At 33.9% G+C, this 13,933-nt stretch overlaps 1 protein-coding gene across 1 annotated transcript in view; it reads right to left on the minus strand.

The window, feature by feature from the left end:
* The window catches only part of LOC145247845 (polycystin-1-like protein 2), a 194,003-nt gene that overhangs the window by 88,476 nt on the left and 91,594 nt on the right, over positions 1-13,933 (minus strand). The window contains exon 9 of the mRNA XM_080109468.1: positions 11,291-11,411. Coding sequence (XP_079965594.1) covers positions 11,291-11,411 — 121 coding nt within the window. The remainder of the gene's footprint in view (positions 1-11,290; positions 11,412-13,933) is intronic.

A 13,933-nucleotide genomic window follows, 5' to 3' on the forward strand; every position in this document is an offset into this window, starting at 1 on the left:
TTTAAGCACAGATGCAGAGTGTGGGGAAGTCATATATAGTGGTTGTAGCTAGTGAAGGTTTTTTTGTGAAAGTTTGACAAGTAGGGCCACAGATTGAAGTTCAGTCGAGCACTTGCCATGAAAATAATGATAGAGCAGAGACAGACTCGCAACGTTTCTTCTGTGAGGAAAAAAGCTTGCAGGTAAGGGAAAAGAACATCACCTACTAGATTTCGACGCCGGTTTTGAATTCTATCAAGTCTTGAAGAGTGATCGAAATATAAAACGAGGGCGGGATATATATATATATAGTAAGTTATGAAAATATATATGGCAATTAAGCTACACAGAATATTCCGCGTTTCATCCACGCTAGGATTCATCAGGCTATTGAGCACTGTTGAACTAAATACATAAAGTTTACGCATAAAATTATACTTTCGTATATTAATTTATGTGATTAAACGTAGTATATATATATATATATATATATATATATATATATGTGTATATATATATATATATATATATATATATATATATATATATATATATGATGAAAATAATGGAAATAGAATTAGAGAAATAAAAAGGAACAAACCGTATTATATGTTCATCAACGTTTCGTCTTTATTTCGAGACGAACTCGAAATAAAGACGAAACGTTGATGAACACATAATACGGTTTGTTCCTTTTTATTTCTCTCTCTCTCTCTCTCTCTCTCTCTCTCTATATATATATATATATATATATATATATATATATATATATATATATATTAGCAGGCTGCACGGCGTTGCCAAGGGAATCTACATTTTTTTTCCTATATACATGACGTCATACGTGACATCATACATGACGTTATTGTGGTCATATCATACATAACATATATGCCATGACGTCATTGTGGAAAAACAAACAAACAAGCAGACAAACAAGAATACGGATTTATTATAATGTATATATATATATATATATATATATATATATATATATATATATAGAGAGAGAGAGAGAGAGAGAGAGAGAGAGAGAGAGAGAGAGAGAGAGAGATGCAGATAGATGGTTGATTTGATTTGGACTGTTTGTTTTAAGGCAAATTAGATATTTTTAAGGTGTTTTTTTTTTGTTTTTTTTTTCATGCCAAAACGACATTGTGATGATGTCACGTCACATCTTACTTAGAATATATTAGAAAGACGAATAGATCGATGAATGAACATATAGATATAATCTAAAACAATGGCTGAAACCTTATAGAATTGTGTCCACTCTGCAATAGAATGGAGATGTAAATGGATGATAGCATTCAATGCTGCTAAGACAAAACTTCTTTCCTTTAACAACTACAAGAAACCTTACTCAACTCTTGATTGCCATGACTAATACTATGTTACTCGAAAGCTCTTCGTTCAAACGCCTCAGCTTAAAAATCACAGGCAACGTGAATTGTAGGAAATAAATTGAAGACATTGCCAAGGTTGCTGCAAAGAAGGTTGGCTCTCTACCATATTAAAAAACTAATCAGATCTGAGAGTATATATTATTTAAATTGGAATTCATTGAGATGATTTATTAATTTATTTTATTGCGGACTATTATTCTCATCTTTTTTAGTTGTCTTTGTTTCACCAGTTCTGGCCAAGTAAGCCTCTGGCTACGGTTTCAGGTGAGCATTGTCTGGAGATAGCGGTTTCAATCCTACCCAAAGCCGACCAGAGGCTTACTTGCCCAAAACGTAGTGAAACAACAACAACAACAACAACAGCAACAACAACAACAACAACAACAGCAACAACTAAAAAAGATGAGGATAATAGTCCGCAATAAAATAAATTAACAAATCTGAGATTATCCTATGCATCTATAAAGCTACCATTCGCCCACGCATGGAGCATTATTTCCATATCTGGGTTGGTGCATTTACCACTAATCCTTTACTCTTAGACACGACTCAGAAAAGAGTCTCTAACTTAATAGGTCCCTCACTGTCAACCAATCTTCAACCCCTGTCCCATCGCCGCAATGTTGCATCCCTGTGCCTATTTTACAAGTATTCAAATGGCATGTGCTCTGACGAACTTGTAGCACTTCTGCCCCCCTCCACATGAATACCTCCAACTAACTCGACAAGCAGCAACATTCTACCCCTACACTGTAGAGATAATAGATGCCGGAAGGTCTTTTACTCTAATAGTTTCTTCCGTCTAGACTTTGGAATACCCTCTCGGTTTCTTTCTTCTTTCACTGTACACTGACATGCAGAAGTTTAAATGTAATGTAAACAAAGATCTTGTTGCTCAGCTCCCGACATTGTTTCCTTATGCATAATGTTTTCAATAGTAGTCTATTACGTCCAAGTGGCACTGTACCTTGTTTGGGACGAATGAGAGTATATATATATATATATATATATATATATATATATATATATATATATATATATAAGTGTGTGTGTGTGTGTGTGTGTGTGTGTGTGTGTGTGTGTGTGTGTGAGAGAGAGAGAGATTCTTGCCGGGACTTTTAGGAACGGCGATATTTTTCGTTGCCGATTTCTTTGCAAGACAAGACGCAAGAAAGATAGAATGAGAAAATGAGAGAGAGAGAGAGAGAGAGAGAGAGAGTAAGAGAGAGAGAGGAAGGGAGAGAGAGAGATAGATAGATACAGAGATAGAAAACGTGATAAATAGAAAGCTAGAAAAATGGGGTTTCATGTTACTCTAAGATAGATTTTACACAAAAGCCTTTCCCCTCATTGGGACTCTTGGGGACTGCCGACGTTTTTCGCGTTCAATTTCTGCCGCCATCTCTTTTTGCCCGAAAAGAGATAGAAAGGGAAAAGGAGAGAGAGAGAGAGAGAGAGAGAGAGAGAGAGAGAGAGAGAGATTTTATTTGGCTTGGCTTGACTGTTTTACGGCAAATCAGATTTTTTTAAGAGTGATTTGTTTTGTATTCTATGTCAAAAATCAATATCTTTTGTAAACGACTCTTAAGAACAAGCGACATTTTTCACTTCCGATTGCTTTTCTTCTAGAAAACGGGCGAAATCACCCTCTAACGGAAGTCGCGTGATTTCATTGACTTCTGCTTTTAAACTCCACCCGATTTCTGGCAACGCAAAAATTCTGACATGTAGGAACTGCTTTCGATATTTAACAATAGGAACTCGTGGATTAGTAGTACAAAGACACGGTCGTCTTCCTTCGCATTTCAACGTCATGATATTCATCTCGGAGCGGTCAAATTATGTGTACCTGAAAGCGAAATTGATACCACGTGTAAAATGGGATATCAACTAAGATTAATCACGGGAAAAAGAGAATCAACAGAAGTGTCTTATTTTCACGTTTCGGTCGATGTAACCTCTGACCTTCTCAGGTGTATCTTGTCGAACTCGGAAATCTGCGCGAAATTTCGAGCGGAACTTTTATTTAATCCACGGGTGTAGCATGATCTCGTTCCGTCATGCGTACAAATCGTAATTCGCAAGCGTATTCTGAGTACACGGTATTACTTCAAATATAAAAACTCATGATGTAGTTGATGAAGTTCTTGATAAAAAACTCTTTGTAAAGTTACACTCTTCTGAAGGTTTTAAGTTCAATACTCAGTGCGGGCGACATTTCAATATACTTGAAATTCCGTGCAGATTCCCGAGTTTGGCAGAAAGACTCCCTAGTGTAACAAGGTACACCTAAAGATGAGACAAGTAATGTGAAGGATCATGACACTGATTCGAGTAATTGAGTCTATCTTCTTTATTATGTACGCTAATAAACAGTTATGATTGCATATATGATGAACAAACATTTATTTCACACCTTTTGGAAGAAGGAGATAATGCATGGGAATGTAGCATCATGACGAACGAACATAAACTGTACTATCAGTCAAAGGAAGAACTAATACCAAATATATATATGTATATGAATGCGTTAACAATATAAATAAATATATATATATATATATATATATATATATATGAGGAGGCAAAAAGAAAGTCCGCAGAATGGAAACTTGTTATTTAAATGTAACTTTAGGACATTAATGCAACAAAATACAACAGGAACATAATGAACTAGTTAATATTCAGTAGTATAGCCCTTCTGCAATTTGACAGCCTGCAATCTTTTGTGAATTCCTTGAATTAGACTGCAGCAATACTCCGGGGAAAAGGCATCCCACTTTTCTTTAATTTTTGTCCAAAGTTTTTCCAAATTTGAAATTTTATCATTCCGTAGCTTTTGCTTGATGTAATGCCATACGTTTTCGATAGGATTGAGGTCTGAAGATTGTGCAGGCCAATCCAAAGACGGAAAATCATGCTCTTCCAGGAACCTCTTGACATTGCCAGCTGTGTGAATGGGAGCATTATCTTGCATGAAGATGGGATTATCATCCAAATTCCGACCAAAGTAAGGTAGAAAACGCTCAGTCAGCATATTTATGTACTTGGTCGAATTAATTCGACCTTGCAAGCGAACTATAGGCCCTGGACCATTGGTACTAATAATGTCTAACACCAAAACTGAACCTTCACCACCTTGCGGCGTTGAAACTGAGCACCTAGGATTAAATTCTTCGTCTTTCCCCCGACAGACGTACTGCTTACCATCACTGCCTAGCATACTGAACTTGCTTTCATCGCTAAAAAGCACTTTTGATCAATATGAAGTGTTATGATCTACACTGCATCTGACGAAGTCCAGACGGCGCTTTCTGTTCTTTACAGAAATCATTGGCTTGCGTCTTGCAACATATCCTCACAAATTAAATTCCTTTAATCTGTTTTTGACAATAGAAAGAGAGCACTTTTTAACAAGATTGCACTGTTATTGGATTTGGGTAGCCGTTTCAAATCCGTTTCAAACATCACGAACACTGCCGGTGTTTTGGTGCTTTTTCACGGTCTTTCGTACCGTTTTCTCATCACATTTCAATCTGCGGCCGATTTCTCGATTGGATAAACCAGAAAGGTCGAGATTAATGAGTTCCTAAGAGAAAGTCGTGACACATGGACTGTTACGTTTTATAACTTGGAACGACAACAATTACGATTACAGATGCTTTGTTGCCTGTTGATGGATATTTTAAACTGAATTAAGGGCGATAATTTAAGCTGGTTTTAATCGAATTTGTCGCTGCGGACTTTCTTTTTGCCTCCTCAATTTGAAGTTATTTTTTTTAAATTGACGTGAACACTAGAATATTTCAATTAAAAGTCAAATATAAACAGATAAAATTATAGAGGAATAAAAAGCAAATCTAATGAGGTATAGGTTGTTTGAAGAGTTACAATAAATTTAGCTTAAATTTGCAGCTTTTGAAAAAATTACAAGTGCGGACTTTCTTTTTGTCAGAACTGTATATGTCCATATGGTCAAATTAACAAAATATGGGCTTATTAATATGATTTGAATAAAGGTAATATACTGGTAGTTATATTTTCTCCTCTACCACGGTGTCTGAGATAATTATCGTGGTAAAAGGTTTTATATATATGTATAAATTTAATTTCTATCGTTATTTTTTCACTTGTTTTTTTTTTATCCTTTCCGCAATACTAGAATATGTATATATTTGTTAAGTTTATATGCTTCGTTTTAGGGATAGTTTTTTTTAGATCATGCAAACAGGTGTATAAGTATATATTTATCTATATTTGTGGAGTATTCCGTTCCTAGAGTTCTCTAGTTAGGATGCTTAGTTATCGTTTAGGATCAATTATGTGGTTGGTATTCTATTCTAACGCTGCTTTACGATAATAATTCTTATATGAATATATCAACATTCCAAATACAAACGTGCTTGACCCATAGATTATTGTAGTTAATCGTTTTTGGACGTTTAATTATTAATTATGCAAAGTGCACTCACCTTTATCTGGTTGGTGGCAAATTGTGTTTCTGTTCGTTTATTTTAGTATTAAATGATGACACTTGAGATGGTGTTGAGGAGCAACGAGAGAATGGATCCTTCCTTAATTTAGCTAAGTTATTTATGCTAACCTTTTTCTCAACACTTTTCGGTGAGTGCCGTTATTAATTAGAGGTGTGTCTTTTTATAGTAAATATAGTTATTAATTTGTGGTGTATCGGGATTGTTCTGTATCCTCACAACTCTTACCTTGGTTAATTTATTAATTAGTTAAGATGATGGGGGCGAGGGGTTATGAATTATGGTGTTACTACGAGGGGGTATTGCTATTCGCTTTTTTATCACTTATTCAAAGCGTAGCCACATTTAATAATTTATCACGGCTCCTAAAACTTGGATGAAGTTGTACACTTTCTGACTACGCCAAATTCGAGTAAAATTAACAGCATTTTATAACGAAATAATTCCGATTAACTTTATATCCCTTTTCGCATAGATATTCCAAAAAGCTGTCAAATTCACATTCTTCTACTTATTGTACCTATACGTACTAGTATGTTTAAGAGTTATGGAGGATATCACACACACGCACATATACCTTTCTTTCCAGTCTGTTTTTTAACACGTATCCTTTCCTCTTTACTCCTATATCTCAACACAGACCATAATGCACACCCTTATGTTGTCTTTTTTACATACAACTTAATTTTATTTCTCACTCCTATTTTTAACAACATGTGACAGAATCTTCTGATATTGATTCCCTATAGCGTAAAAGACCTGATAGTTTCATTGCAAACTTTGCTTTCGTATAAGCTGTATCGCCTGTAGAGGTCTCTAGTTACTAGTAACTAGCCGACCGAAACACGCTCATGACTGTGTAGCAACATACTATTGCTTATGTAAAAACATATTGAAAGTATATATATATATATATATATATATATATATATATATATATATATGCGTGTGTGTGTGTGTTTGTGTGTGTGTGTGTGCAATTATTTTAATAATAAGTATTTGCATATTATATATATATATATATATATATATATATATATATATATATATATATAATTTTACCCCTTGCTAAATTATAAATGAAGAAATAACCATTCACGCTTATCGTACGACTCAAACTCCGGAACAAGAATAACATTTAACTTCAGTCCCGAGCGCACTAACTAATGTCTACAGACAAGATAAGAAACAAACCCTTACAGCTATAGTCGGCCGTAATAACATTGTTCAACAGTTATTATCTCTTCTGCTTTTATTTTACTTCAGTCAAACTTTTCAGACATCGAGGGGGCAATTCCTGGGGTAAACACGTGTTTGTTTGCTTTTATATAAGATACATTAGATATTCGAATGTTCTGTTAAAATTCTCCTTTACCTCTCAAATGGTCAGTTAGTAAAGAAGTTAAGTACATTAATTTTCTTCGGTCAAATTGATAAGTTAAATATGGTATAATATAAAATAAAATACGTATTATGTACGTTTGAAGCCAAAACAACGCATTACTACAAAATAAACAGACATTTATTTTGTTTGAAATTTATATTGAAATTCATAAATATATTTCGAAGCAAAGCCTAATAATTTATAATCTGGAAACCGTATGTTAAAGGTACCATGATATTAATATATAGATTCCATTTTCAGTTTTATGTGTTAAAACCATATTAAGCTACTTTGAGCCTGCAAGGGTTTTTTTTATCCTCCATACATTTGGAGGAGGTGCACGTGTTGGTTAGCCGTACCGAGAACTGATTTGGGCCGCGAATAACAATGTAATTTTGAATATTTCGTCAGTGTTTACTTGTGGGGAAAAGTATCCTCATGCTTGGTTATCCTGACAAACCCCTGTACAAGGAGACCTTATCCACTCGAGGATAGCGTCTAGTAGGCATTTATGTGTGTGTCTGTGTGTGTGTGTGTCTGTGTGCATATTTGTGTGTGTTTGTATGTCTGTATCTGTGTCTCTGTTTGCGTGTCTGTGTGTGTTTCTATGTCTGTATCTCTATGTGTGTGTGTGTGTGTCTGTGTGTCAGTGTGTCTGTGCGTTTGTGTGTCTGTGTATGTCTCTGCTTGTGTCTGTGTCTGTGTGAACATATATGTTCGTGTTTGTGTGTCTGTGTGTGTCTGTGTGTGTCTGTATATCTGCGTGTGCCTGTGTATGCGTGTATCTGTTGTGTGCGCGTGTCTCTGCGTGTGTCGGTGTGTGCGTGTCTGTGTGTGTCTCTGTGTGTGCGCGCGCGCGTGTGTGTGCGTGTCTCTGTGCGTGTATCTCTGTGTATGTCTGTGTCTGTGTATATTAACGAGTATGCGCATCTTTATATATGTCTGTGTATGCGTTCTGCTCATAATAAATACGTATGTGCATAAAATAAGAACAACAGAATGTTCAACTCTGAAACAAACAGATCAATAAAATTCGAATTATTAATAGAATGAAGCATTGTTTTCAATGGATTATCGATTTTGATAATCGTTAAATATATCGATAAACATCCCAATGTGCACATTTTCAGCTCTCTCAGGTGCTTCAGGGCGCCTGGAATCGTGGTTATCAGGTTAATCTTGCACTGAATTCGATTATTCTTGATGACCCTTATATATGTCAGCATGCCATAAGAAAGGTTAAATCTTGATGACCCTTATATATGTCAGCATGCCATAAGAAAGGTTAAATCTTGATGACCCTTATATATGTCAGCATGCCATAAGAAAGGTTAAATCTTGATGACCCTTATATATGTCAGCATGCCATAAGAAAGGTTAAATCTTGATGACCCTTATATATGTCAGCATGCCATAAGAAAGGTTAAATCTTGATGACCCTTATATATGTCAGCATGCCATAAGAAAGGTTAAATCTTGATGACCCTTATATATGTCAGCATGCCATAAGAAAGGTTAAATCTAGCAAGAACAATAACATCTAATTTTATATACAAAAAAGTTATAAATAAAAATGTTTTCACGGCGATACTCGGAAGCTGACAAATTCATCTAAATTTTGAAGATAAGTAAAGTCTTTGTAAAAATCCTTTAAAAGATAAATATTAGTTTTATGGTTCTATTTCAAAGATAATTAGAAACGTTCTAAGATATTGAATTAAATTTAAAAAATCACCTTTTTGTACAAATAATGCTTAATAAGCTCCCCAAAATCGAGAGATTCTAGTTTCGTACGAACCAAAATAAACAAATTCGTTTAAATGTGAATTCTATGGAAGCCCAAAATGTCAGAAAGTCAAAACGCTGTCTGAAACTGACGTCAAGTAGTTAAAAGTGGGTGGGGGTGCTGGTTTCCTTCTTTTTTTCGAACCCAGGAAGCTTTCTGTGGAACTCGGAAATATTAAGTAAATTTCGAATGAAATCCTTTTATTTAATCCACAAAGGTAACATGCTCCCGTTTCCTCAACCAATGATTGGGCAAAAGTATTAATTAATTCGCAACTGTATTCTTAGTATCGCCTGCACTGAGGATTGAACCTTCAACCTTCAGAACAGTTTCACTTCAAGCTGAATTTTAGCTAGTACTTTATCTGTTGCGTCAACATTCAGCGCGGGCGATACTAAGAATGCAATTGTAAATTATTTCATTAATTGTCCGACCTGGTCATGGCTGACGGAACGAGAGTATGTTGCCCCCATTGATTAAATAAAAGGTTTTGTTCGAGATGTACACGAGTTTGAAAGATTTCCGAGTTCGACAAGATACATCTGAAAAAAAGTCGGATCTTACATCGGCTGAAACTTTCTGACAATGACACTCAAGATGAGAAGAATAGTCCGAAGAATCCAAAATATATGAATAATTAATCATCATCTCAAAAAATCATGTCGTTGATAATAACAGACACTGTGTTGAACGTAAATAACTTTTGGGATGCAGCTTTAGTCTGTTAAACACGTATATATATATATATATATATATATATATATATATATATATATATATATATATATATATACGTGTTCAATAGACTAAAGCCGAGATGTATGTGTACAGATGAGCGCTGCTTTAAGTATATGTGTGTGTATGTACGCATGTGTGTGCTCGCGCGTACGGCCGCAAGCTAACCCCCTCCAAGCACTTAACAACAAATAAAAATCAAATAGATAAACCGAATCATAGCCCCCCCCCCCGCCTCCCAACCTAAGCGAACGCCCAACAGGTCAAGACATACCTATCAAGAAATCATCTCACCAACGCCAACATCTTAAACCTTAGGACCCGAAATTTAAAGTAACCTCCCTCCTTCTACCCCACACATCTCCCTCCCCCTCCATGTATCTCTATGACCTCAGCCACACCAGAGATGAACTTCCCAGACCCCCACAACCACCTAATGTCCTTAAACTCCAAAACTAAAACATTACCGACATACCAAGCACCCCCTCCCACCTCTCCCCTTATTCCCTTCCTCTTTTCCCGCTTTTCTCTCGCACCCCTTCCCTGACACCATTCACCCTTTCATTCCACCATAAACGAACATTTCTGTAAAAGTCTGAGGAAGCTACATGACGACCAAAAAACGGTCGTGTAGCCGAAACAAAAATGTAACTTAACAGAAAAATATGGTAATAAAAAATAAAACGTATATATATATATATATATATATATATATATATATATATATATATATATATATATATATATCCCAATAATTAGTTCAATTTAATATTAAAATAATGATTATTATCAGATAATCGAAGTTAGGCAACGTTCATCTTTGCCATTACTTGACAGGCATACTATTTAAGAAGATAAAATGACGTAAGTTTGGATGGAACAGTGGCTGTAAGTTTCAGGTTCCTGTTGCTTAGAAACTCCAGACTAGAAAATACCAGTTCAGGTTCTTGTTCGAAATTCCGTGTAGATTACACAGTTCGAAAAAAAAAAAAAAAGATTCCTGAGTTCGACAGAAAGATTCCCAAATTCGATAGAAAAATTCTCGAGTTAGATAGAAATATTCTCTAGTTCGCGAGAAAAATTCCCGAGTTTGACAGCAACATTCCCGAGTTAGACAAAATACACCTGAAGTAGGCCAGAGGTTGCGTCAACCTAAACGTTGTGAAAATCACACTCAAGATAAGAACAGTAGTTCGAATAATTCAAATGATATCGATCTTCATCTAAAATTTCAAAATAGTCTTGCAAGGATCTCTAAATTCAAATTTTAGCGCTCATCACATTTGAGAATTGAACATGCTTTCGCAAAACAAAAATTAAAAAAAAATATCCGCAATAGAACTAACACTTTCTTATTTTTATTTTTTTTTTTTTCAGTAAAAAAAACTTTCATAAAAGTTATTATTTCTTAAGTGATAACCCAAGAGAAAAAGAGACCCGGATCTTGAGCAAGACCTGAATAACATAGTACTTTCATGGAGGGGGTATATAACATAGTAAGGTTTACCTTTTTTACCGAAGTGCATGTTATATATTTCCTGCAAAATACTCATGGTATCCAAGTAAGTCAGTTTTAGTTCCTGTTTTACTTTTCTCAAACACGCAATGATGCAAGCAATCAGAAAGATCTGAAAAAATATAAAGAAAAAGTCAAATTTTTTTAATTACAAGCGAAGACAAAAACAAGTGACTTTATATGCATTTATTTTTATATTATTTAATTTTATATTATTTATTTTCATATCATTTATTTTTAGATTATTTATTTTATATCATTTATTTTTATTTCTTTTATTTTTGTTTCTTTTATTTTTAGATTATTTAATTTTATATTATTTATTTTATTTTTATATTATTTATTTTTATTTCTTTTATTTTTATATTATTTAATTTTATATTATTTATTTTTAGAATCCTATGAGTTGTGGCTTTGGGTCCGTGGCGCAATAGATAGAGACATTGTGTCTCTACAGTTCCAGGTTAGCATTGTTTAAAGATAACGGTTTCAAGCCTACCCAAGCAGGCCAGACGATTAATTAGCCACCACATGAAAGACAACAACAACTATGGAAGGCAGTAATTACTAGAGATAAGTGACGAGATTCACTATTTCTATCCGGTCGCGGTTAATAACGTGATCAAAGACAGAGGATGAGTTGGCCGAAATGCGGTGGAACAACAACTACAAAGATGAGGATAACCGCCTGTAAAATAAATAAATAAATGCACAAATAATATCTATATAATTTTAAAATATAAATTTTATTTTTATTTATTTAGGTGTTTGAAATCCCTTACATTCCACACAGTTTTCAAGAGATTCGAAAAACCAACCTTTTGACAAAGAGAATTTTCCTCGAAATATGTTATGAAACACGATCACAAACATTAGATCACTGTTAAAGTTTTAACTTATTAATTAAGATTTACTATTGTTAAAATATAAAAATTAAATAAAATTAAATTAGCAGGAAAACCCAAAAACAAATGTTTTTCGGCGAATAACAATCTGGCTTTTTTATTCTTAATAGAAATTAAAGGCTTTGAGCATGGACTTCTTGAAAATAATCCAACTTCGTTTAATCTTCGTGAGATCGTTTGTCGGGAAATCTTGTGCCCAGTTTCGGATGTAAAATCCCGGGATATCGAAGCTGCAGTTTTAAAGCTATCAGAACGAGATGATCGAGTGATTTTTCTATCCTCCCTTTTAGTTGTTATTCGGGGTCGGCCCGATTTTTTCTTTTCAGTCAATGGTAAACCTTTTTTTCTATTTTCAATAATCCGAAAAACAACGCTTTTAGACCTTTTCAATATTTTAGCAATCTCCCCTATGGACTTTTTTTTCATCATAATGGTCACAAATAAGCTGTTTTTCTTGTACAGATAGCCTTTTTCGAATATTCGGAGTCGACATTTTGTTGTTGTTAATAAAATTGTTAACGTTTGTATTAATTTTCTGCGTTCCTAAACTTTTGGACGCCTGTAGTTTAATTAAATTTATTTATATGTAAAAAACTAATATGTATTAAAAAAAATATATATGTTTTATTTAACTACCATTATTAAACATTGGAAAATTCACCCAACATTTTTTTTTTCCTTTTTTATAAATAAAGTTAGAAGCCATTCAAAAAATATAAGTGGGAAGAAAAAAATGGGAAAAGGTTCATTTTACTGATGATTCTAAATTTAATCTTTTCGGATCAGACAAAAGACCACATGTCAGAAGAAAAAATGGAGAAAACTGTTCCCTAAGTGCGTTAAAAGTACAGTAAAATTTGGAGGCGGCAGTATAATGGTATGGAGCATGATATCTTCAAAAGGAACTGGCCCCCTTGTGAGAATTCATGGAAAAGGTAATGCCCGAATGTACAGAGAATTGATTAGAGAACATGTGGTACCTAATCTTTCTAATTCTGATATCTTTATGCAAGACAACGCACCGTGCCATAAAGCAAAAATAGTTTTAGAAGAGCTAAATAGATCCAATATTTGCGTTATGGATTGGCCAGCTCGAAGCCCAGATCTGAATCCAATTGAAAATGTTTGGAAAATTATTGATGATAAGATCACAGAACCCCCCCCCAAAAAAAAAAATCTTGATGATTTATGGGAATGTATAAAAACATCCTGAAATAATATTTCACCTATAACATGTGAACGATTGGTTCTGTCTTGCAGCAAAAGATGCCATAGTGTGATTAAAAACAAGGGGCTTTTCACTAAATACTGAAAGGATTCTTTATTTTTTCATAATGAATTTCCGTCGTTCCTTAACTTTTGGACGCCTGTAATTTAATTAAATTTATTTATATGTACAAAAAAAAAACTAATATGTATTAAAATCAAAAATTAAAAAAAGTTTTTTAACTACCATTATTAAACATTGGAAAATTCACCAACAATTTTTTTTTTCTTTTTCATAGATAAAGTTAGAAGCCATTAAGAAAAAATGATCGATCGTTCCTTAACTTTTAGACGATACTGTATATTAATATTGATTTTGTTTGTTTTTCCTATTGAAATTGATTCATAATTCATAATTATTAATCTTTATAATCAAGATTAATATATATATATATATATATATATATATATATATATATATATATATGCATGTGTTGTCGAACAGCAGGGATAATTCCTGTTT

This window comes from Euprymna scolopes, chromosome 26 (assembly GCF_053919585.1).
Source record: "Euprymna scolopes isolate OS-2025 chromosome 26, ASM5391958v1, whole genome shotgun sequence".
Lineage (NCBI taxonomy): Eukaryota > Metazoa > Mollusca > Cephalopoda > Sepiida > Sepiolidae > Euprymna > Euprymna scolopes.